The sequence below is a fragment of the Camelus bactrianus genome, chromosome 7 (assembly GCF_048773025.1).
Source record: "Camelus bactrianus isolate YW-2024 breed Bactrian camel chromosome 7, ASM4877302v1, whole genome shotgun sequence".
Classification (NCBI taxonomy): Eukaryota; Metazoa; Chordata; class Mammalia; order Artiodactyla; family Camelidae; genus Camelus; species Camelus bactrianus.
The window spans coordinates 7193286-7216709 of record NC_133545.1 but is presented as its reverse complement, the minus strand read 5'-3'; the positions used below and the strand labels follow the sequence as shown (position 1 = coordinate 7216709).

Genomic DNA, 23424 nt, shown 5'->3' with positions numbered 1-23424 from the left:
AAATATTTTTTCTGTGCATTCACCCAAATATATTTCTTTTGATATGTATTTTTATTTAGACTTTTGTATCCCATTCCATTTTTATTGTTTTGAGTATAGTGAGGGATCATCGTAGCCTTATTTTATTTAAAATTGCACTATATTGCCTTTCAGTGACCTAGTTTTCCTATTTACATTAAAATATAAATAAAGAATTAGTGCACCCTTCTTGAGGTAAGCATTTTGGGGGGATCAGCGCTGTGCTTCACAGTGTGGTTGGGACCCGCAGCAGCAGCGTCACTCAGGAGCTTGTTAGAACTGCAGGTTCTCCACTGGGTCAGTCTCTGGGGTGAAGCCCGGGGACCCCCGTCTTAACAAGCTCTCCAGGTGATTTTCATTTTCACCCATGATAAAGTTCAGACTGAAGCTTCAGTTTTCCACGTGTGCTGATGAGGGAAAAGCAGCTAGTAAACCTGCTGTGTGCTAAAGACACGCAAAGTAATTGTCACCCTTGAAGAAAAAGAAAGAGCTTCTTGCTTACCCAAATTTCCCTCCTCCGCATGCTTTCAACATCTTCTCTTAGTCAGTTACTTGGGACAAGGTCTCAGGCCCTCTGAAATGCCCGTGTGCTTAGAAATGCAGTAGTTACCTCCACTTCTCATCATCCAGTCACACTCTCATATGTCTATGAGCCAACCCGTCAGAATCAGCAGGACGAAGGGGAGGTGCATTTCAAGTCTCACCTACAGCTTTCCTTAAACATCTAGCATGTTAGATTAATACAGAGTAGAAAAGCAGGATACGTTTTCCAGACTCTTCCCGCAAGATAATTCACAATCTTGTTAGGAAATACAGTGTTCATATATGGAATTTAACAACAGTCAATCAAATCCTAAACTGACAGCAAGCAAGCATTACAGTGCGTGAGATGAGCAGCGTGCGCCCTGGACTGTACCGCAGGCGGGACGTGTTGATTAGGGAAGGGCTCCCTAAGAAAGGAGGAGTGTCAGTGGGACCTAACTAAGAAGTATTATATTACAATGAACAGTCCATCTAATTAATTACTATACGTACAATACTTATTCTCCAGACAAAGCTGAATGAGACTGGGTATCTGTTATATAAACAGGACTTTGTGGAGTCAGAATTTAAACCCAAATCTTTTGCCTGAGAGCCCTGTTTGTTACCACCTCTGCCTTAAAATTTACCTCTGACTGAGACGTTCTATAAATTAAGAGACCTGTAGAACACCGCGGGTAAAGGCAACCCCAGGAGGGGTGAGCGTGAGTTAAGCAACTTTCTGTGTCCAGTTCACCTGAGCAGAGAGCAAGGTCTACACTGGGAAGCTGCAAAGACCAAAGGAGACCTGCCAGGCTGTGGAAGGTCTGCGTGCATGCGTGATGGTCTGGCACGTGCTATCATAGGCACTGAAGAACCACTGCACAGTTTTTAACACAGTGAAAGCAATGTTTTACGACTAGACTATCTTTGGATTAAAAAAGCATAATTTGGTGGGAAGTGAAGAGATATTTGGGTAGAACAATCAATTAATAGTGTGATTGTTGTAAACCATACCAGACGATAAGGAAAATGACTGGGGTGTTGGCAAGGGGGGAAGAGAATGGTTATTAGATATTGGAAAAGAAAGGTGAAGGTTTTTTAATGGCAGGTTGGCCAAAGAGACTAATTGGAAACCTAGGAATTGGAACCTGCAGTTCTGGATGATTTTGAGCTTTTCACAAAAGTTGCAATAATCTGGAGAAGGATTGTCAAAAATTAATAAGGCAGTTTTTTTTTTTCCTGGAGATTGTGAATGTAAGTCATTCTTTACTCTTTTTTTTCCTGACTACTTCACCCACCTGGGCTCCCTGTCCTGTTGATCTTAAAAGCATGTGAATCAGTCCTGGCTCCTATTGCATTATCCTTCCTCGTAATCTTACATAGCGCCGGCCATTCCTTCACCAGGCCATGGCAGGTACCGCATAAATGCTGTTCCCTTCTGAGTCCCTTCCCTGAAATCTATGGTTTTGCTACAAGGAACTTTCTTTCCAAAACCTACCTCAATTATGGCATCTTTCTGCTTAAAGTTTAAAAACACTTCTTCACAATCTTTTATTGCATTACTTACTTCACTTGGTATGGCATTCAAAATTAGTCACCATAGTTTATTATCCCAATAAGACAACTGAGAGATAAGTCATTACACTGGACAACAGGTACGTGGGCTCTGCTTAACCTTCTAGCCACAACCTCTTCCAGCAGCACTTCATGCCTGAGCAGTGCCCAAGTCCTGAGTGAGCAGTCCCTGTGCCAGAGGTCCCTGATCTGTGTGGTTCACAGCTGTTCGTGTTGCCTCCTCCGCTGCTTCACACATCACGTGTGCTCGGTAACTCGGAAGGAAGGAAGGAAGCAAGGAGGGAAGGAAGGCAGGCTTAAGTAAATCAAAGCACTTTAGAATTGTTTTAGTCTAGTGTGTTCTGTTTGTTGAAATGACATAGAATTTAAGGTCTAGCCCCCTTGGACAGAGGAATGCATGGAGAACCAAAGGGAGGCACAGAGCACGTGGTAGAGAAAAGCAGAAAAGGGAGGTCCTGGAATCAGACCTCCTTCTGAGTAACTTAGCCAAGTAGGTGCTAGGAGTCTGAGTTCAAGTGCGCTTGACCAAAAGCCTCCCCTTATCAGACAGATAGATTTTTTACCAGAAATAGTCCTTAGTTTTGTAAAGAGATCTGTCAAATTCATCATAAATGTCAATGTAAAGCTGTTAAAAAAAAGTTTCACAATAGTGTTTTACAAATTCCAGCTACAAAGGAGATAATGTAAATGTGCATTTTGCACTTCTGAAAACAGGTGCAGTCTCTGTGAGAAAAGAAAATGAGTCAGGGGCATGGGAACAAAAAGGGAAACAATGGACAAGGACCTACAGTTTAATTACAGAAACGTCAGCTTTCTACAAAACGACATTCGATGTAATTAAAGCACCTGTAACAAATAAAGTGAAGGAGAGACATTTCTTCCTTTTCTCCTGAAATAAAGGAAAATCAGAAACCACATGCTATTTGTGGAAAATTTATACTATCTATGCAAAAAGTGTCTCTATGTGTGTGTGTGTTTGAGAGAATGAGAGAGATTTTCTCTGATCTCTTAGTAGCCCAGTAGTGCAGATAATATTCATAATAAATTTTCGGAATAAAGTCCCTTGCAGTAAGGAGATGATATCTGTAGGTAAGTGTGGATTAAATATTTTTCAATGATCACGAGGCCCAGTGGAACAAACATGACATGTATTTAACGATGTATTGATTGTTTTAGGCACTTCCCCGACCATAAAGCCACAGCGGGAACCCACTATCTCTGTCTGTTAGACCAGAAGCAGTGCTTGTAGACTAAGCATTAAATTATGAGTTTAAACGTAGAGGAGAGAGCGGCACTCTCTGTCAGGAGGCTGTGCTCCTCCCGCGCGGTGGTCCGCCCACCTCCGATCTGTTACTGGGCGCTTACCTGGGGAGCCGCTTTTGTTTTGGGTGCCGTGCTCACGCAGGCTCTTTCCTTCCAGCCATCTACGAGCCTTCCTGTGAAGCGTACAAACACCTTGGCCAGACGTCCAATTACTACTGGATAGATCCCGATGGCAGCGGACCTCTGGGGCCTCTGAAAGTTTACTGCAACATGACAGGTAACTCTGGCATCTTTATGTTTCCTGAAGGTTGCTTTTCTGTATGCTGAGGGTAAGCAGCACCACTGAAGTTTGTTTCTTCCGCACCGTGTTCTTACCACAACAGGCAATAAGCTAAACGTTGCTGGATCTGGTAGGCTAAACGGTGAAATGATTTCTAAAGCCGTAAGACCTTCTGACACTGGGTTTTTTTTTAAAAACCTGCCTTCTGATTTGAATAGTTAATAATTAGCATTGAAAAAAAAATCAGTATGCAGCGGAAAAACTAGAACGGGAAATTGCAAGGCTGAAGTCCCCAGAAAGATCCAGACCATGAAGCAGCCTCTGCAAGAACCAGACTGAGGAGGGCTAGCAGCCCCCGCCCCCGACTGTCCACACTGCCGTGTGAGAGGAGACCTGGGGGCCACTCCAGACCAGTTACAGAAGGAGCCGTTCTGGGCACCGAAATTCCTTTATGGCACTAGCAAAACTTGGCTGCTGCTTTTATGAGATTTATCTAGGGAAGAGAGCCTAGTTTTCCTTCACTTCCATATTAAATTTCAGAGCCGTGAAACAAGATTGGGGTTCTTGTAAATTCCCACAGTGGTGCGTAGGATGCACAGATCCCTAAGATAGGAGCTGATTATCCATCAGACACGTGGTAATGTCTTACCCTCCAAAACCCTGGGGAAGCCTGGGTGGCGAGCACGATTTCCTGGTTCCAGGAGAGGATCAGCATTTGATGTGAACTCCTGAGGCATATGATGATGAGGATAACGATTATATGATGCCCGGATGATGAGTGCAGCATGGACCATTTACCATGTGTTGGGTACCACAGTAACTTCTCCACTCAGATGACCCGATCTGTATTCTGACTCCATTCATCACCAGATGTATAATCTTGGGCACCGTGTTAACTTTATTGAACTATATAAGCCTCGGTATGTTTTTTCTGTAAAATGGATTAACATTGATAACTCCCTCACAGCATTATTGTAGGAATGAAGTAAGATAATCTAAGTATGGTTCTTAGCGTATTTCCTGACACATAGTAAGCTTTTAGGAAAGACTCTCAGGAGTAAGGTACTATTATTTCTTCAAAGAATTAGAGAGTTAAGTTCCTTGCTTACATCTTTCAGGCAAAATTCAAATTCAAATGTTTGAGGCCAGTGGTTCTTCAGACCAGCTATGCTTCAAAACATTTCTGGAGTTTTGTTTCTGTTTTTTTCCCTTTCTTTCTTTCTTTCTTTCTTTCTTTCTTTCTTTCTTTCTTTCTTTCTTCCTTCCTTCCTTCCTTCCTTCCTTCCTTCCTTTCCTTTCTTTCCTTTCTTTCCTTCCTTCCTTCCTTCCTTCCTTTTCTTTCCTCCTTCCTTCCTTCCTGCCTTCCTTCCTGTCTGTCTTTCTTTCTTTCTTTCTTCCTTCCTTCCTTCCTTTCCTTTCTTTCCTTTCTTTCCTTCCTTCCTTCCTTTTCTTTCTTCCTTCCTTCCTGCCTTCCTTCCTTCCTTCTTCCCTTCCCTTCCCTTCCCTTCCCTTCCCTTCCCTTCCCTTCCCTTCCCTTCCCTTCCCTTTTCTGTTCTGTTCTTTTCCATACAAACGTGCTGCCTCCATCCCCGGAGACTGATTCAGCAGGTGTGAAGAGGAAACAGGATTGTGCAGCTAGAACTAAGCCCTAAGCAGTGCTGCAGACAGGCAGAGTCCTCTCCGTGGTAGCAGGAAGCCAGCGCTGAGCGAAGGGAGGATGCTGAGGGCATGAGTATGGTGTGGAGGGGGTGTCGAGGAAACGGTAACGCGGGAGCTGTTGCCCCCTGGACGTCCTCCCACGTCGGGACCCCAAGTGTGCCGCGGAGGAAGAACTCACGTCCCAGCGAGCTCCACCTAAGCGTCCCCTGACTGCTGGGCTTGCAGGTGTGCTCAGACTCTGTCTTCTTCACCTGCGTTTTAATCGTTCTTGAACTAAAGCGTGACCCAGGAGAACTTGATTTCATCTATAAGATTTTGATTTTGGCTTCTCCTAATTTATATACAACAATTAAAGCCAACTGTTAACTTTAGCAATGTCCCAACTGGTCCCCGTTGGTTTGCAACCTTGGGCGTTCCCCAGGTGAGCTCTGAAACTGGCCCCCTAGGTAGAGGGCACGGAGAGGCTGGAGAAAGAGGCAGACACCCCAGATGGTAGGTGGCAGTATCAACAGGCTAGGGAACTCACTGACAAGGCTTGTCTGGGCGCCCACGGGTAAGGAGGTCTCTGCACCCCCCCCCAACCCCCCAGAGTCTTAAAAGTTTACATAGAGGACTTAGCAGAGTTCAGTCATGTATTCAGTCCAGGCGCTCTCAACAACACCTTCCTCCCTCAAGGCCACACCCTTAAATTGGCTGCTTGTATGGGAATAGTAGGCGGGACATACATTCCAAGGCAGGGGAGGGGTGAGGAGTCTCTGTCGGCCAGGGGTCAGCTCCAGGGGTAACTGGCAGTCACGTCCTCTCTGTGACCTCCTCCCACAGTCCCTTCAACTCCTTTATTTTCCTGCTGCCCCTGTCAGCAGGCTGCTGGATAAATGCTCTGAACGGACCGCTGTGGTCATGGGACCACCCCGCTCTACACCAGCTACTGAAGGATGGGAAAGGGCCTCAACTTAGCATTCGGCTCCCTTCACATTTAATACAAACTTACTAGCACTGCCCTTTTCCCACCCTGCTTCCTTCTAGCCACCCCATGCTCCAGAGTAGAGTCCCCATCATTCCAAATTCAGTTTGCTTTGTTCTGCACTAAATTTTGTGCCATCCTCCCTGTGTACAGTACCCTGAACCTCTCTATCAAATACTCTCTCTCAAGAGTTTTCTTGGATCCTAAACTCCTCCATGAGCTCTTCCTCATCTTCACTATACCTTCACCACCAACCAACCATTTTAAACTCTATTATCCATCAAACCCTTCCCTCTTATCCCCTCATGGAGTTGTGGGGCCTTCCCACTTGTGTGTCACTTAGCGTGTCTCCCTTGCATTTCAGTTATTTGTATAAGTGCCTTGTATGGGTTTCTCAGGGCTAGCATACCTAAGTACCATAAACAGGGTGACTTAGAACAGGAGAAATGTATTCTCTCACCGTTCTGGAGGCTGGACGTCTGAAATCAAGGTGCTGTCAGGGCTAGTCTCCCCCTCTAGGCTCTGGGGGAGAGTGGTGGTTGCTGACAATCTGATGTTCCCTGGACTGTTGATGCACTGATCCAGTCTCTGACTCCTTCATTGTATATCGTGGCTCCTTGTGTGTCTCCTCTGTCTTCACATGGACTTCTTAAAAGGACACCAGTCATTGGATTTAGAGCCCATTCTCATCCAGTATGACCTCACCTTAACTAATTACACCTGTGAAGGCCCTGTTTTCAAACAAGATCACATTCTGAGGTTCCAGGTAAACATGAATTTTGGGGGGTCATATTCAACCCAGAGCATCCCTTATCTCCCCCAATTCAGTTGTAAACTTCTCAAGGTAGCTTACATTTTACTATCTATAGATAAGTCAAAACTAAACACTCTGTCATTTGACGTAGTAGTTTAAAATCTTGATTCTGTCATTTCTGGTGTTATGGGTTGAATTGTGTCCCCAGTAAAAAAAAATGTTGAAATCCTGCCACCCAGGAACTCAAGAATGTGACTTTATTTGGAAATGGGATCATTGCAGACGTCACTAGATAATGTGAGATGAGATCACACTGAAGTAAAGTCCTTAGTCTAATGTGGCTGCCATCCTTGAAGAAGAGGGAAATTCGGACACAGACACTCACATAGCGGAGACTGCCATGTGAAGAGAGAGGCAGAAATTGGAGTTATGCTGCCAAAAACCAAGGAACCCAGGATTGCCAGCCATACTCTGGAAGCTCAGAGGCAAGCATGGAACAGACTGTCCCTCAGAGCCCTCAGAAGGAATCGGTCCTGATTTTGGGCTTTCAGCCTCCAGAACAATGATGGAGATACTCCCTGTTGCTTTAAGCCTGCTAGTTTGTGGTCTTTTGTCACAGTAGCCCTAGTAAGTGAATTCACATGTCATTGTCTACTCTTTTCGCGTTATAAGGGGTGCCACCAGTAAATGTGTCAACTTGGAGACTTCGTATTCTAAGAAAATGGGGTAGACATATTTCCCCCTATTTCTTCAACTAAGTATAACTAAGAACTCTAGATACTGTAAGTAAAACAAACATAACATTCTAAAAGGCAGAAAAAAGAAGGCAGATCAGCTAGCGACCTTAGGGTCCAGGGAAAAACACTGTTGAGTTCCCTAGTTTATTTTTTCTTGCCTCATATATCCTCGACTCAGATCTGGAGAAGTTGGCAATCTGGAAATGCCAATGTGTGCAGACAAACAAAGCCCCAACAAACCCTGCTCTCTTTAGCCAAAGACCAGGAAAAGGGCAGCCTGATAAGACAGAGAAACTGTAGACAATAAACACTCTACCCCAGCCAAATACCACAGGAAAAACGAATGCCCTGTTTGCCATGCCAGTGAAGGCAAGTGGGGAGTCCAGACTTCTAGACTTGAGAAGCTGTAATGACATGCTTCAGCAGTGCCTCTGTGGAGGTGTCAGTGAATCCCAGGCAGAGAGCCAACACTTTCAATCCCACCATCCAGTGACCCCCCTCCCCGGACAGTAACGGTGCAGACCACATTGGGAGCCTGGACATCCACCCCCACCTGGCAATAAGAAGGTGCCCCCCCAACACTAGGGCGATGTCAGATGAAGCCAAGGCAAGTCAGGACTGTCACCACTGCCCAGTGGTGTTGAGGCTGCTCCCATGGCACTGTCAGTGTAGACTTCATGGGTGCCCAGTGCTCCCACCCTAGCCCAGCCCAGTCTCTCCCCTTGGATGTCAAGGAAAGCCACGTGGGGAGCCTAGACTTCTGCCTGTACCTAGTGGTAATGAGACAGCACCATCCTTTCCTCTGCTCAAGAAAAAGCCAATTAAAACAGGTTTTTGTAATTTCCAGAGTGTCATTACATAATATGAAAATGTCTAGGTTTCAAGCAAAAATCACTCATCATAGCAAGAAATAGGAAGCTCTCAGGTAAAAAGAAAGAAAATGAATAGAAGCCAGCACTGAGACAGCAGAGATGTTAGAGTTACCTGACAATTATTTTGAAGGATCCGTAACAAAAATGCTACAAGGAGCAATTTTGAATATGCGTGAAACAAATAAAAATACAAAAATCCTCAGCAAAGAAAAACATATTAAGCAATTGGAGATTTTATAGTGGAAAAATATACCAAAATAAAAATCTCAGTGGATGGGATCGACAACAGAATGGAAGGGATAGCCACTCTGTGAAACACTGGTAATTCCTTTAAAAGCTAAACATGCAACTACCATATGACATTGCAGTTTTACTCCTGGGCATTAATCCCAGAGAAATTAAGACTTATGTTCACCCAGAAACCAGCATGCAAATGATCCGAGCAGCCTTGCTGATAAGAGCCCCAAACTGGAAACCCATTGTCCTTCCACAGGTGAATGGTTAAACAAACTGGGTACATTGATGCCATGGAATACTGCTTAGCAGTAAAAGGAACAAACTCATGGATACAATGCAAAAGTGTGGATAAATCCCCAGAGAGTGAAGCTGAGTAGGGAAAAAAAATTCCAATTTCAAAAGATTAGATTCCGTATGATTTCATTTATGTAACATTCTGGAAATGCCAAATTTGGTGAAAATGGTGGACAGATTAATGGTCACCAGGGGTTAAGGAAGGGTGGGGTGGGAGTGAAGTGAGTATGGCTATTTAAAGGGAAATACGAGGAATTCCTTTGGTGATGGAAATACTCAGTGTCTTAACTGTACCCACGCCAACATCCTGGTTATGATACAGTACTATAGTTTTCCAAGGTGGAGCCATTGGTGGAAATGAAGTAAAGGGCACATGGGTTCTCTCTGTATTATTTCTTAAACTGCATATACAATCTACATTATCTCAAAGAAAAAATTAATTTAAAAAGCAATACACACAAAACCCCCAAAAATGTTAATTTCTTCATAGTCTTTATTTTTACACAAAGAATAGAGTGTTTAAGCAAACCTCTAGAATTCTTTTTTCACTTTCTTTTCTTTAATTTACTATGTGCCAGGAACTGCCTGGTGGGAATGAATGGATACAGTGAATGCCTTCATGGTGTTCATAATTAGTAGTAAAAACCGGCACTAAAAAGGTAAATGAAATAAATAATTTTTCTATAGAGAAAAATAATGGAATTGTGAGGAGTGACTTATTTTGGATAGACGATTTTTTAAAAGACCTCCCTAGGAAGCAACATTTTAGCCCAAACCTAGCGTATGAAAGGGGACAAGGCACTTAAAAAGGGGAGGAAGGGAAATGAGCCTGTAAATTTACACCCCAAGGCATGAAAGAGACCATGTCCTCCCAAGAAACTGAAACCCCAAGTGACTGAAGTATATGGAGCCTAAAGAAGGGACCCAAACTGAAGTGGAGAGATGGGCAGAGGCCAGAGCAGACCAGGCAGTAAGGACGGTAGTGCGGGGAAAATGTTTGGACTTTATTTTATTTTCAATCATTTTTCAGTGTAGCAGCTGGGAACCCATGGGAAGGTTTTAAGCAGGAGAATGAGTGGGTCTTGATTAAAACGACCACTTGGAGTATTGTGACAGAGTGAAAGCACTGGGACCAGTTCTGAAGGTGACGCTTCCTTGGACTAGGGAAGTGATGGTTTAAGTGATGAAAAGGAGGTGTATTTTGGTGGTATTATTGACAGGATTGGTGATGGATGGGATAAAGAAGGTTAAATATAGTTATCAGGAATAACTCCCAAATATGTAGATTAAATAACTGGGTGAATTATAGTGCCATTTGAGAGATGTGGAAAATTATAGGAAGAACAGCTTTGGAGGAATTTCAAGAATTCAATTTTGACCTATTTAAATATGAAGTACTATATACCATCTCAATTAAGATGGAAGTTTTGCCGTTGGATAAACCCCCAAAGGATGTTTGGGTTAGAGATATAAATGTGTTAATTGTTAGCATATGAATATATGAAAAATGATAATATCACTTAGGGGATGATGTAAACTGGGAAAAGGCATCTCAGGAGTGAGATCGTAGGAACTCAACAGACAACAGATGAGGTTTCTGGTGATGAAATATTCTGTGTGTAGGAGAAAGTAATTGCAAGTGGAGGAAAGTGTCTAAGAGTATTTGGGGGACAAATGAGTCACCCGTGTGGATGTTGAAGTGACTGCTTGAATCCTAAAGAAGGATAAAAAGATTTGGAGGATGGAGAGTGACTTTGAATCAATGCAAATGTGTGTAATGAATGAGCAGAGCCCTGCAGGGGGGCCTTCCCGGGGACAGATCCCCTCCACCTCTGCGTGTGTTAAAAAACACACACACACTTTAGCCTTCTAGGCCTTCCTCAAGTTCCAAAGAGCAAGTTTAATCAAAAAAGTGAAAAAATGCAGAAACAAAGAGAACAGTTAAGCAAGACAGAATAATAATAGTTTAGTCATAAAACAAAGTCAAGGACTTTTAGCTCCTCCTCAAGGGTTATAGATAATACCCTGAGCCATATCCTTGAGTAGTTCTGCAGGTGCTGAAACCCCCACCACGCGGAAGGAGTTAACTATATGCTGACCTCCATGCATGGAGACCCCAGACCGGTTGGAACCAGAAGGTTGATGATTGAGATTCCAGAAACCTCACCCTGTTACCTCACCATCAACCACTCAGAGACTTGTGAACGAGCTGACCAGGGACCCTGCAGCCCAGACCTCTAAAGTGGCCTTTAAAAACCCTTCCCTGAAAGCCGTCGGAGAGTTTGGGTCTTTTGACCATGTGCTGCCCATACTCCTTTCTTGGCACCTTGCAGTAAACGCTATATTTGCTTCGCCACAACCCAATGTCAGTAAACTGGCTTTGCTACACGTGGGGTAAGGGAACTCAAGTTTGGTTCGGTAACAAAAATAAAGCAACTTATAAAATGCTTTGTATGGGATGCAGAGCAGTTGAAACTTGGTCCTGAGGGAAACGCAGGCACTTGATGGCACTGTATTTTTAAAGTGTGGCTTTGGAAACTGAGAATTGGATTCTCCAAAGGAGACCCAGACATGAGCCAGGGAGACAAGTTAGAAAGCCCAGTCATAACTCAGGAATTAGAATTGAGATTTAAGGTGGTGGCCACCAAGGAAAGGGCGGGACTGATAGATATTTAGAAATCTGAGTTGACCAGACTGTGGCTGGTGAGACTGGAATTGAAAAGGACTCCCAGGTTTCTGCCTTGGGTAACCCCATGAGTGGGGACACAAAAGAAAGTGCAGGGGTAGATGAGGGAAGGGTGGGACTCTGTCACCTTCAGTGCCTGTAATTCAGAGCCTTTAGTGCCCCATAGAGCTGTGCTGTAGGCAAATACTATACAAATTCCTTGAGGACTTTGAGCACAATTAATCTCTTTTGTCTCAGTTTCTTCGTAAATAAAGAGTAGGAAATGGAATGAGTTGATCTCAACACTGCCTTCTATTCTTAAAAAAAAAAATAAATTCTATTGATCACCATGGATCATGAAAGAAAAAGATCACTCCTTGCAGTCAAGTAATTTAGAGATGAAATCCTCTTGCCTCAAACAAGCTTGAATTTACTCATTTCTTGGCCAAGCTTGACATAAATTGGCACTCTTCATTTTTTATCATAAGGCAGTTCTTTTGCTATGCAGTTCTCCTTTTGAGTATCTGCAGTTCAGAGCTGCATCACTTGGAAATTAAGGGATGCCCTAAATGATAGCATTTCAAGTGCTGTACAGTTGACATTGAGAAAATATATTCACTGAATCACTAGAAGAACTCATCATTCTATGCAAGTCAGACCCTGGTTTCCTGTTTTAGATCATAGGGCACATTATAAAATGTGGTCACTCTTATCTTCACCTTCCTTCTCCATTTTTACCATCTCTCTGAAAGTTTGGTTTTTAAATAGACTTTTTAATGAACATATACTATCATATATTTCTAATATTTACCTCTTCAACTTGTGTATTTTTCTAACATTTCAGCTTATTTCTATTTCCTTAAGATATTTACCAATATCTTCTAGAAACCTTGAATTTTTAAATGTAAAGCTTAATTTGGTCCTCTCTGCCCAGTGATTAATAATAACAGTAGTCAACAAAGCTAGATCCAGCCATTATCCTTGGAAACTTACTGCTTATCCCTAAATCAAGAACAGTGTTTTTTTTAATATTCTATCCTCGAATTCATCTTTATAACTATCTTTGCATTCATATTTACTTTTTTTCTTAAATTTAAGTAAGCATCTATGCTGTACTGTGTGAAGTTTAAAGTCCAAATGAGAAACATCTCCTGCATTCTTCCTAGCACCAGTTTCATAGTTTTATCAAAAAGCCATTAAGCTTGTTTACATAATTTGTGCTTTATAAAGCCCTGGGATTTAGCTGATCAAATTCTATTATCTTCCATAATGGTAAAAGCTGTTCATGTCTTTTTAATCTAGTATTTATAGAGAGCTCGTTACTCAAGTTCCTAAGCACTTGCACTCAGTAATATTTTATTTATCATTATGCTTCTCAGAAGTTTCCATAACGCAGTGTGGGTGGGGTGGAGGGTGATGGGCTGCTTGGGTGGGCTGCTTAGGATGTAGTGGAAAGAACCCTGCACCTGCCCCCCAACTCCTGTTGCCATCACTCCCCACCCCCAGCAAAGCAGTTCCCTCTCTGTCATGTTTTCTTAGCAGTTTTCAATAACATGAATTTATTACCTCAGTTTCTGTGGGTCAGGACTCTGACACGGGTTAGCTGAGTGGATGGCTCAGGGTCTTACAGGCTGAAATGAGGGGTCAGCAGGGCTGTGATCTCATCTGAGGAGCCTTCTTCCATGTTTCATTCACGTTGTGGACAGAATTCAATTCCTTGATGTTTTAAAACGTAGGGTTCCGTTTCTTGCTGGCTGTTGGCTGTGGCTTGCTCTCAGCTCCTAGGGGCTGCTCCCAGGTCCCAAGCATGTGTCCTTCTCACAGCCTGGCAGGAGGAGGATCTCTCTGACCTCTAGACTCTTTCAAGAGCTCACCTGATTAGGTCATGCCTACCCAGGATAATTGCCTGTCTGATTAACTCAAGTCAACTGAAGACCTTACTGACACCTGCAAAAATCTCTTCACCTTTGAGTAACCTCATCGCAGGACTGATAATCCATCGTGTTCACTGGTCCTACCCGCATTCAAGGAGCGGGACCAGGGGGTGCACTCCAGGTGGCGGGAGTCCTCGGGGCCACCTTTGTACTCTTCTTTCCACACCTCCCTGTGTGCCCCTGTGTATTAGTCATCATTCCAGCTGCAGATAGACTTTCCTTTTGAGTAATACTGCCATGTTTAGTTTATAAGAAATGAAGCTTTATTATTTATTATTTGCCTTATGTAGTTTTTAACGTATTGTTCAATATAGGAAATTTTGAAAATATAGATAAGCAAAAATAAAATTGCTTACCTGCTAGAGGTAAAAATTACTGAAATATTAGGAAATGCGTGATAAACATTTTATATTTTATACTTGTAGCTATGTACGTTCTATCTCTATCTCTCTCTCTCTCTCTGTCTCTCTCTCTCTCTGTCTCTCTCTCTCTCTCTGTCTCTCTCTGTCTCTCTCTGTCTCTCTCTCTCTCTCTCTCTCTCTCTCTGTCTCTCTCTCTATATATATAGCATCAAGAGCAAACTAAAACTAAACGCCAGGCACTATTCTAAGTAGATCACACACATTAACTCATCCAATGATTCACAGCAACCCCATGAGGTAGGTAATGTTGCTCTTATTCCCATATTTTGGATGAGGGAACTAAAGTTCACAGAAGTTAAGTCCCAAGTCATGCACCTGGTAGGTTATGGAGATTGACTTCTTAAGCGGGCTTGTGTGATTCAGAGCCAGGGTTCATAGTTAGTGTGTGCATGCACATGTGTGCACATGCACGCGTGGATGTCTGGGAGGGCCGGTGTGTGTGTTGTATCCACATGGTCACGTGTGCGCATACAAACAGTAGCCTCATTTTGGATTCAGTAGTCTGATTTGTAATATGATTTCTGAAATGAGCATCTCTTACTCATATCTTTTCATTATCATCAAAACTTCCTTACACAACTCTTAATTCATTATCTGTGGTTTGGACAGCATTTTTGCCATTAACTATTTACTTCTTAATTGTCCAACTGATGCCGTGGGGTTTTTAATCAGAGAACACATTTTAAATGAAATCACTTTGTAAACCATTAGGCAACAATTGTCAATTTTAGCTCTTAATTCAACTACAAGTATTTTCTCTAATACAAATTCTGAGAGCTTTTATAGGATAACTCGGATATTTCTTTTGTACCTAGGTTAATTATCCCTTAGGGTTTCAGCCCGACTCTTAGGATAATTTAAATTCTATTCCCAGTATCTAGTTACTTTTTCAGTGTAAAATCTTAAACTGAATCTAACAAAATCTGGTCTGAGAAGGTAACCAGACTGAACGGGATTGTATTTGGTATCATCGATTAATATTTAGTCTGAATATAGTGCTTCATTCCCAATTTTGCAAGGAAAACAGCTAGAAATGAGGACACAGCTCTCCTCGCCTCGCTGAGAGCTTATTAGCACCCACAGGCCGGGCTTCGCCAGGCTTCTAACCCCTTCGTGTTCCTGCGTGCCATGCACTCTCTCTGATGTGTCCGTGTTCTAAAATGTAAGCCTCAGAACACTGGCTTCCATTTTATTTCTCCACTCGATTTTATTTTTTCTCATCAAAGGCATGCGCCCTCCTCCTCCTGTCTGCTAACCTCGCTGCCTCCTCTGTCGTTAACCGGCACACAGAAAAGCTCCCCTCTCTCGGTCTTCTTTCAGTCCCATCGTCTCCTCTTTGTCAACTTTTCACAAACTCTCTTTGTTACAAACCTTTGTGATCACTCAGGGACTCCGGCTTCACGCGCTCAGCTATTCCAGTTCCTTACAATCAGTGTAAATCTTTGAATTCAATTCTGTTCGTACAGCCTCAATTGAAAATCGAGGAACCAACTCACTGATCAAACACAGCCCGAAAAGAGAGCTGTTCTCCGTCACTGATGACCCGCCCGCCCGAGACTCCCTCGCACATTCACAGTCTTATTCCACAGATGCCTCCCACCTGCCAGGCTTTCTTTTAAATTTCTTCATCGTGTGTCGGTCACAGTGATAGGTTAATACTACAAAAGTTCTCAAATGGTTTCCAAAATTTAAATTGAGAAAGGGAGAGGGAAGCTATAAGAGGTCTGGTAAGACCCACGCTGTGGACGGGACCCAGGACGGGAGTGCAGGTCAGAGACCCACGCCGTGGACGGGACCCAGGAAGGGAGTGCAGGTCAGCATGGAAAGTCAGGATGCAGTGGCCTTAGACCTGGAACGGCACCCCTGCAGCCTCCAAGCTGGTTCCCCAGGTGCAAATGCACACCCCTCCTGACATTTCTACACGCCTTCCCAAACACTATTTTAAAGCCCCTGCCCTTTTGGTGCTTTACAAGCACTGCCTTTGTTTTGTGATTTCCCTGCTCAAAAGCTGAGAATGGCTTCATGTTGTCTGTGACCAGGGACTAGTGTTTGGTTTTCTCTGTCATCTGGGGTCTGAAACTCTTGTCTAGTCCACAAAAATCAGCTTGTGCATCAAGCAGGTGGAGGGAAAAAAATTCCTTGGGAAATCCAGTTAAATCAGCTCCAAGCTCAAGAGTAACCGCACACCAATTCACCAGGAATGCTCCCTTCTGGCTAACCTTGAAGCTGAAATGCCCGTGTTTCTGTCTTTCCAAACCCTAGGCTTTTCAGTTTGCTGGGTCACCTTTCGTTCCTTCAGAGTAAATCAATTTCCATTTCAGAAGATCCCTCGCAATTTCAGTGGGAGAATCTCGTAGAGCAGCTAATCCCCTTTGTGTCTTGGTCTAATTGGTGCAACCAAGAAAGTTAAACAGGAAGCTGCGCCGATACTGCGTGTTGCCCAAGCTGGCAAACGCTGGAGTCGTATTTCTGGGACTTGTACTTAAAGTAGAAGCCCTGCAGCTCACCAGTGCCCCACGTCATAACGGCTGTGTTTGCCTCATTTATGACGAGTGGGAAAAAGGCTTTAGAAGAAGGCATCCTGTGGATGAAGTTGTCGGAATCTCCTTGTTGTAGTTAACGTACAGCGGACGTCTTTAGGGCTAACCTCCCTTCTCAGAACTGTTGTTCTCATATCCTGTTTTTACGCATATTTTTTTAAACAAAATCAGCTTTAAAAAGTGAGACTATGCAAGAACGTGCTAGCGTCTCATCATTATCATCATTACTATTATTCTTCCGTTTTTGATTTCTATACATATATTCTCTCTTCACTGGAGCCATATTTGCCCCTTCTGCTTCTCAGCTCACTTGGTGTATACCTCCAGGTTTCAGGGCGAAGACAAGGAAGCATGCTTTTGGGAGGTGGACTGAGGCCCTGGCTGATCTGGAGGTGAGAGCAGGAAGCCTATTAGCACCCTGTCCCACCAAGCTGAGCACAGAGTAGAATCCGACATACTCTGTTGTCGTTTTCAAAAAAATATAGTGCACGTATTGCTGATGTTTTGTGTTGCTCCAGTCCAGACTGTTTGTTCTCTGTGTGCGGGCCACACCGTCATCACAAATCTCCCTTAGCACACCGGCGTTTATTCCTCCAGGAACTCTCTCATCACCCCCACGTCGGAACTCAGGCTCCCTGCTTCCCATTCTTCCTCACCTTAATCCACTCCCTCCTGTGGGTGTAGCGTGTTCTCTGATGCTTCTTGATCCTTTAACACAGCCTTCCCTGCTCCCTAGAAATTAGGACACTCTTTTTGTCCCAAATGTTCTGAAATTTTACAACAGCATATCTTAGAGAAGGTCTGTTTCCATCTGTTTGCTGGGTGCTCACTGTCCCACTGGCAGCTCCTTAAATTTCTTTCTATGATTCTAGTTGTGATTTTTGTCTCTTCTGATTTCTCTGTTTCCTCTTTCTAGAATGACTTTGCATCACGGTTTTAAGTCAAAGAGCTCTTTTTTTGTTCTTCAAAAGTTCCTTTTCATAGCATACTATTGTTTCTCATGTGTGCAAAATCTCTTCTTGCGTCTCAAGGATGATAACATTATCTTTCCTTTCCCCTCGGTTTTCTCTAAGCTCCTTTATTCTACTCATTGTTCTCTTTTTTTGGTCTCTAATTTCCTTGGCTTCCCTCAGACTCTTAACACTTATTAGCTATGTGTTTATTATTGAGAATGAGAGGGTCTTGTTCACCTGAACTTCACTGCAGGTCCTGGTATGTCCAGTCTAGTCCCATTTCCTTTTGCCCTGATGTAGTTATAAATAGCTCTCCCTTTTACTCTCAATAGTGTCCTGATTTAAATATGGCATACATATATTCATCATATGTATACATATATGATTGTGTGTGTATGACATAAATATATTCTAGCTTTGGTAGAATTTTTAGAAGGCAAAAACATTAGGTGCCAGTGTTTATTCATCATCCTACCCAGGAAATTCCTTATTCATTTTTAATCCCTTTTAACTTAATACCACAGAATTGAATAATTTTTCAAAACACACATTTTTAAAATTCAATAAAATGTTCAAATTTTTAATGTCAGTATCTCCCTTTTAATTTTAAGGATGTCACCATTCTTAGTGTTTATTGTTGACTCTCTGTTAAGAGTTAATAGGATAGATGCTTCATCTACAGTAGCGTCGTCTCGTCTGTTCCTCACAGTAACCCTGAGAGGTATTTGTATCCCAATTTTGAAGACATGTGAACCGAGACACAAACAGGTTTTAAAATTTTGCGAGCAGCTAATGAGTGTTTAGACATTGTATCATTTATGGGTGCATTCATGCTGCAATTTACAAAAAGCTGTTCACATAAAAAATAGAGGTTTGAATGAGAGTCTTCCATATCTTTCAGTGGCATAAATTTAGCACTCTTCCTTTTTAATAAATTGGAGCATTCTAAGAAACCCTTGGTTCTTATAACTAAAATAGTATCTATTATTATTATTATTATTATTATTATTATTATTATTATTATTATTATTATTATTATTATTAAAAATTTTCCTCCCCTGTTCCTGGGCTCTGACTAACTGGCATCTAAGCGGTCAGCTGGGATGTCTATCTCGTGCCCTCCTGAAACCAGCAGTGTCTGGTGGATAGTTGGCACTAATGGTAAATGCACTGTTCTGAGCAGACCTATGCTGCTTTGGCTGTTTGGCAGATGTAAGTAGCCACCATTAGTTAGAGACAGATGAGTAAGTCTGAGTAACATCTCCATCAGTCTCAGTACCAGGTAAGAAAACAAGAGACAAAAGTCTGCCTCACCTTCAGTTAGAAGACAAATGTTTATTAGCAACAGGCTCAGAAGTTGCCTGTACAACCTCTCTGTAAATTTGAACATCCAAGCTCTCTATCCCTTTAGTTTTTGCAGCTGCTCCTTGTGTGAATGCTTCTCTTACAGCAAACATGAAAACATTCTGGAAGCAGGGTTGAGTTTACTTTATCATTGTGATCAGGCAACCAGAAGCCTCTAATTCAATGGATGAGAAAGAACTATTCAAGAAACCATTATGAAAAGTAAAAGGGAAAGCATTCCTAGATTCCTTTATCCTTTTGATGCAGGAGTGAGGGGAGTCTCTAAATTATTTTAGCCAATCAACTTAGGAGAACATCAGTAATCTCATCGATAAAAAGCCATCTGCCAAGTTGTAACTAAAAGTTAAATTAATTTATGCTAATTAACAAAACACGAGGTCTTGAGCAGTGAAAAATGCGATGTATACCCACTGTATCCACCTCTGAGATCTTGTCTTTTCATGAAATGCTAGCCGGCCACCTGCAGAGTGTGTGTTCTGGCTCAGACCACAGCGATGCCAACTCTTGGGTGTAAACTAACTGCTACACGTGTCATTATATCAAACTCTCCTTGTGGATGTATTTTAAAAGTAAATTACAGGCCACAAAATATATGAATTGCATAACTATGCAGGTTGCCTACCAAGTATTTGTAGAAGGAAATATGTCAGCATAAGTTAGTCAATTTGGGACACATGTGCAAAGATGGTTACTTGAACATTGTTAGTGTGTTGGTTAATTGTCGTAAAGCACAGCATCGAGCTCTGTCCTAGTAACAGTCATCATCAGTGGTGTTCCTAGGTTTAGTCATCATTCTCCTGAATCGCACCTGCTGATTATTAGCTGCAATTCCAGGCCAACGTGGACGCCACTTTCCTTTACACTTTGTTCTGCTCCTTTCTTCTTTCTCGTGTCCTTATATTCTCAGCTTTCCCCCAGTGTTCTCCCCTGGACAGGAGAAAAGAGATCTGATGTGACGTTACCCCTCCCAGCGGTATTTCCATTTCAAAGAGAGTAACGACAGGAATCAAAATATGAATAAGATATTTTCAAGCAGAGCATTTTCAGACTCCAAGTCATTGCTGCCCGTAGCCCCATGCTGCCTGTGTACACAGAAAATAAGAGCCCAGATGATTTTTAAAGGCCTTCCCGTGTGAAGTTTTTGTTTCTTTGAGAGCTGGCAAGCCCTTTGTCTATTACTAATTACTCTTATTTTTGCTTCAACATCTACTTTATAACAAATTTTTCCCCTGTCTCTCTAGTTGTCTCATTTCATACACAAAGGCTAGAGGAAGATGAGATCAGAGGAAAAAGTCGAATTAAATATTACATAGAAACAAAATATAAAGGCACACACTGTGCAGTCGAGTACTTACTCCCTCTGGAAAGAGAATTATATATTGTCTGTCAGATTCCCACCACCTCTACTCTCTTCAAGTTCTGTCTTCCCTTTGAAAATTCTAGATTCTGTTTATTAAAAGATTCAGTATTCCCCCATACAATTCACTTTTCTTATTTTAAAATACTAATCTTCACATCTCTTGGAAAGTAAAATATTCTTACTCCCATATAAGGTTTGTACACTTCCTTCACGTGGCAACACACGGTTAGAGTCTGTGTATGATTAGAAGTTAGTACGAAGCAGGCTTGCTCAGAAGCGTCCGCAGTCACTGGGATTGTGTTCACACTGCCTATCTGCACAATGCAGTTTGGCTGTCGGTAATGACACTCATGGTTAGATATTTTCAGCTGGTAGTGGAAAGTAAAAGAGGGTAATAGTTTTTGCTACTTAAAAGAGGAAATGAGAAAGAAGGTGGGTTTGAAGATTTATTGTTAAAACCAGTGGTATTTTCTTCCTCCCATTTCAAGCTCTGGGCAGAAACCTTATGAAGACATTTGGATGGACTGTTATGGCTCCACTGAGCATCTGACTCTGTTGCAATGTCCTTAAAATGAATATTTGGTGCCAGTTCAATTTGTCTTTAGCTTTACAGACATGGTCTTATTTGTATCGATCACTCTCCCTTTCATGGAAGCATGATAAAGGAAAGAAGACAACAGTGTCCAAAAGTGGTCAATATGTTAAGGCTTTCCTTTTCAGTATTCCTATATCATGATGTTTTAATAGACTGCAAATCTATTGAACATGTTCCTACATGATGAGAATCTTGCTTTAAAGGGGGTATTAATTTTCTGTGTCATAGTGGGAAAATATTTAGTGTATAAATTATTCCTAAAATATAAAAATCAAGGAAATTTTATAAGCATGAAAATCTCAACTTTCCTTTAACAAAACTACAAACAAAATCATTTCTTTATATTATAAATTATTGTTTCCAACAGAAATGTAACTCTTCCACCATTAACCTTTACTAAGCTTGAAAAGACTAATTTTGCAACCTTTAATTAAATTCAACTATAGTTTTTTAGTTTCTTGCTGCAGTTATTTACAAATACTAATACGTTTAGTAAATATGCAGAAAAAAAGCAATCCTGAAATATTCTTACTAATCAGTTTCTTGTAACATCATCTGTAAGTCAGCAGTTGGACTTCCCAGTTGCTTTAGTATTCAGTAGATCCTTAATTGACATGGTTCCAAATCTAAGTCTGGTCATTATCTTTTTTTTTTTAATTTAATGAACTATGATTTGATCAGCAGCAACTTTAAGGGTAGGTATGGTCCAGTGGGGTTCTCTCAGACATTTGACAGAATCATTTCCCAGTCTTATCAGATATTTGTTTATTGTTCTATGTTATCCCTGGGTACAATTTTTACAATATTAATGTGTTTACCTAAGTTTACATAATTGTTTGTTTATTCATTTGACTAATAATTATCAGTACATATTATGTGCCAGGCACTAGGGGCACAACAGCAAACATATTCGACATAATATCTGTTTGTGTGGAGCTCACAGTGTTTTAAATACGTATAAAATTATTTTAAATGATACAGCAGAGTATTTTATCAGTGGCCAAGTCATTGCTATCAGAGACATTGAATTATTGAAATAAAAAGTTACAAAGGTATTAACGTGCTTATTTATAACCAGTTTCTGATCCGTAAATCCTTTATTACCTTGTCACCATTTCTCAAGCTGTAGTAATTTGTGTACCATCTCCATGAGTTTTGCGAAGCCGGAAGACCCCAATTTAATTATTTAATAAATATTTTTCTTTAAATCAGCTCACTTTCTTTTAACTTATTCTCATCAAAAACACAATATCCATAAAATTTTTTGTGTTTAGTGCACTTGATGTCTTTCTCCTCATGTGCTATTTAAACATATTATTGCAGACAGATAGCAAATGTAATAAGGTATGATATTTCTCAAAATATCAGGGGCACACATACTTTGGGAAATTGTGGCTTAACTAAGCCCTGGTACCTAATTTAACATTTCTTTCTATGATGCTGTTAGCTTGAACGGCCTTAGACCAAAAACTAACTAGCGCAATTCACACGTTTTCAAAATCTGATACCTTATCTAAATTCAAGGAAGCCTTCAGCATAAGAGTTTATTTTAAAACATATACTATGATTTGATAGTAAATAATTAACTTGGATCCCAATCTGTTATTTTCCTACCAGTTTATGCATGTTGACCCAAGCGTCCTTCATTACCCACATCTGACCTTCAGACATTCCCATTCTGTCCTTCCAACTGAAACTCTGATTTAAGTTGGGTGTGCAGGTTCATATGAACCCCAGTAATAATACTTTGAACATATCCTAGAGACATTTTACATGCCTCTTTTTCAATCAGCTTGCAAACTTTTTTTGCTTATGTTATTCGTATTATTTATTTGTTTATCCAGTATCTTGTTCATCATGCATATTTTGAGCATATAAAACACAATAATAGTACAGTGCTAATATTTAGCTAACACTTGCTGTGTGCTGGGAATTATGCGTTATGTGTACAAGCTCACATGAGGTAGATGGCATTATTATCTGCTTTTATGTACAAGCCAACTAAGGCATAGGTAGAAAACTGGCCTAAATTCAAAATTATTAAGTGGGAGAGTGGAAACCAGGTTTGTGTGACTTTAGAAGCCACCGTCTTTGTCACTGCATTATAGCATCCATTTTTTTCCTGGTGCCATGCTAAAGGGACTCGACACTATAGAAATGTACAGGACAAAATACATATCTTTAATCTGTTTTCAGTCTAGTTTGAAAGTCAGAAGTAAAAATACTATTCACCAGATTCAGATCTGAGTAAGTCTTGGCTGCGGTCAAAATGTAAAGCTACCTTCATAGGAGAAAGACTCATGGTCATTAATATACACATGACCCATATCACAGAGGTAAATGCAGTCAGTACACTCCACATTGCTTTGTGCAAGAGCAGAATCAGCAAAATAAATTTGTGGTTTGGTGGTGTTG

General features: G+C 41.5%; 1 protein-coding gene across 1 annotated transcript in view; it reads left to right on the top strand.

Annotated features, from left to right (window-relative positions):
- Positions 1–23424, top strand: part of CNTNAP2 (contactin associated protein 2) — a 1833533-nt gene that overhangs the window by 1170069 nt on the left and 640040 nt on the right. Inside the window, exon 12 of the mRNA XM_074366860.1 lies at positions 3536–3655. Within this exon, the coding sequence (XP_074222961.1) occupies positions 3536–3655 (120 nt within the window). The remainder of the gene's footprint in view (positions 1–3535; positions 3656–23424) is intronic.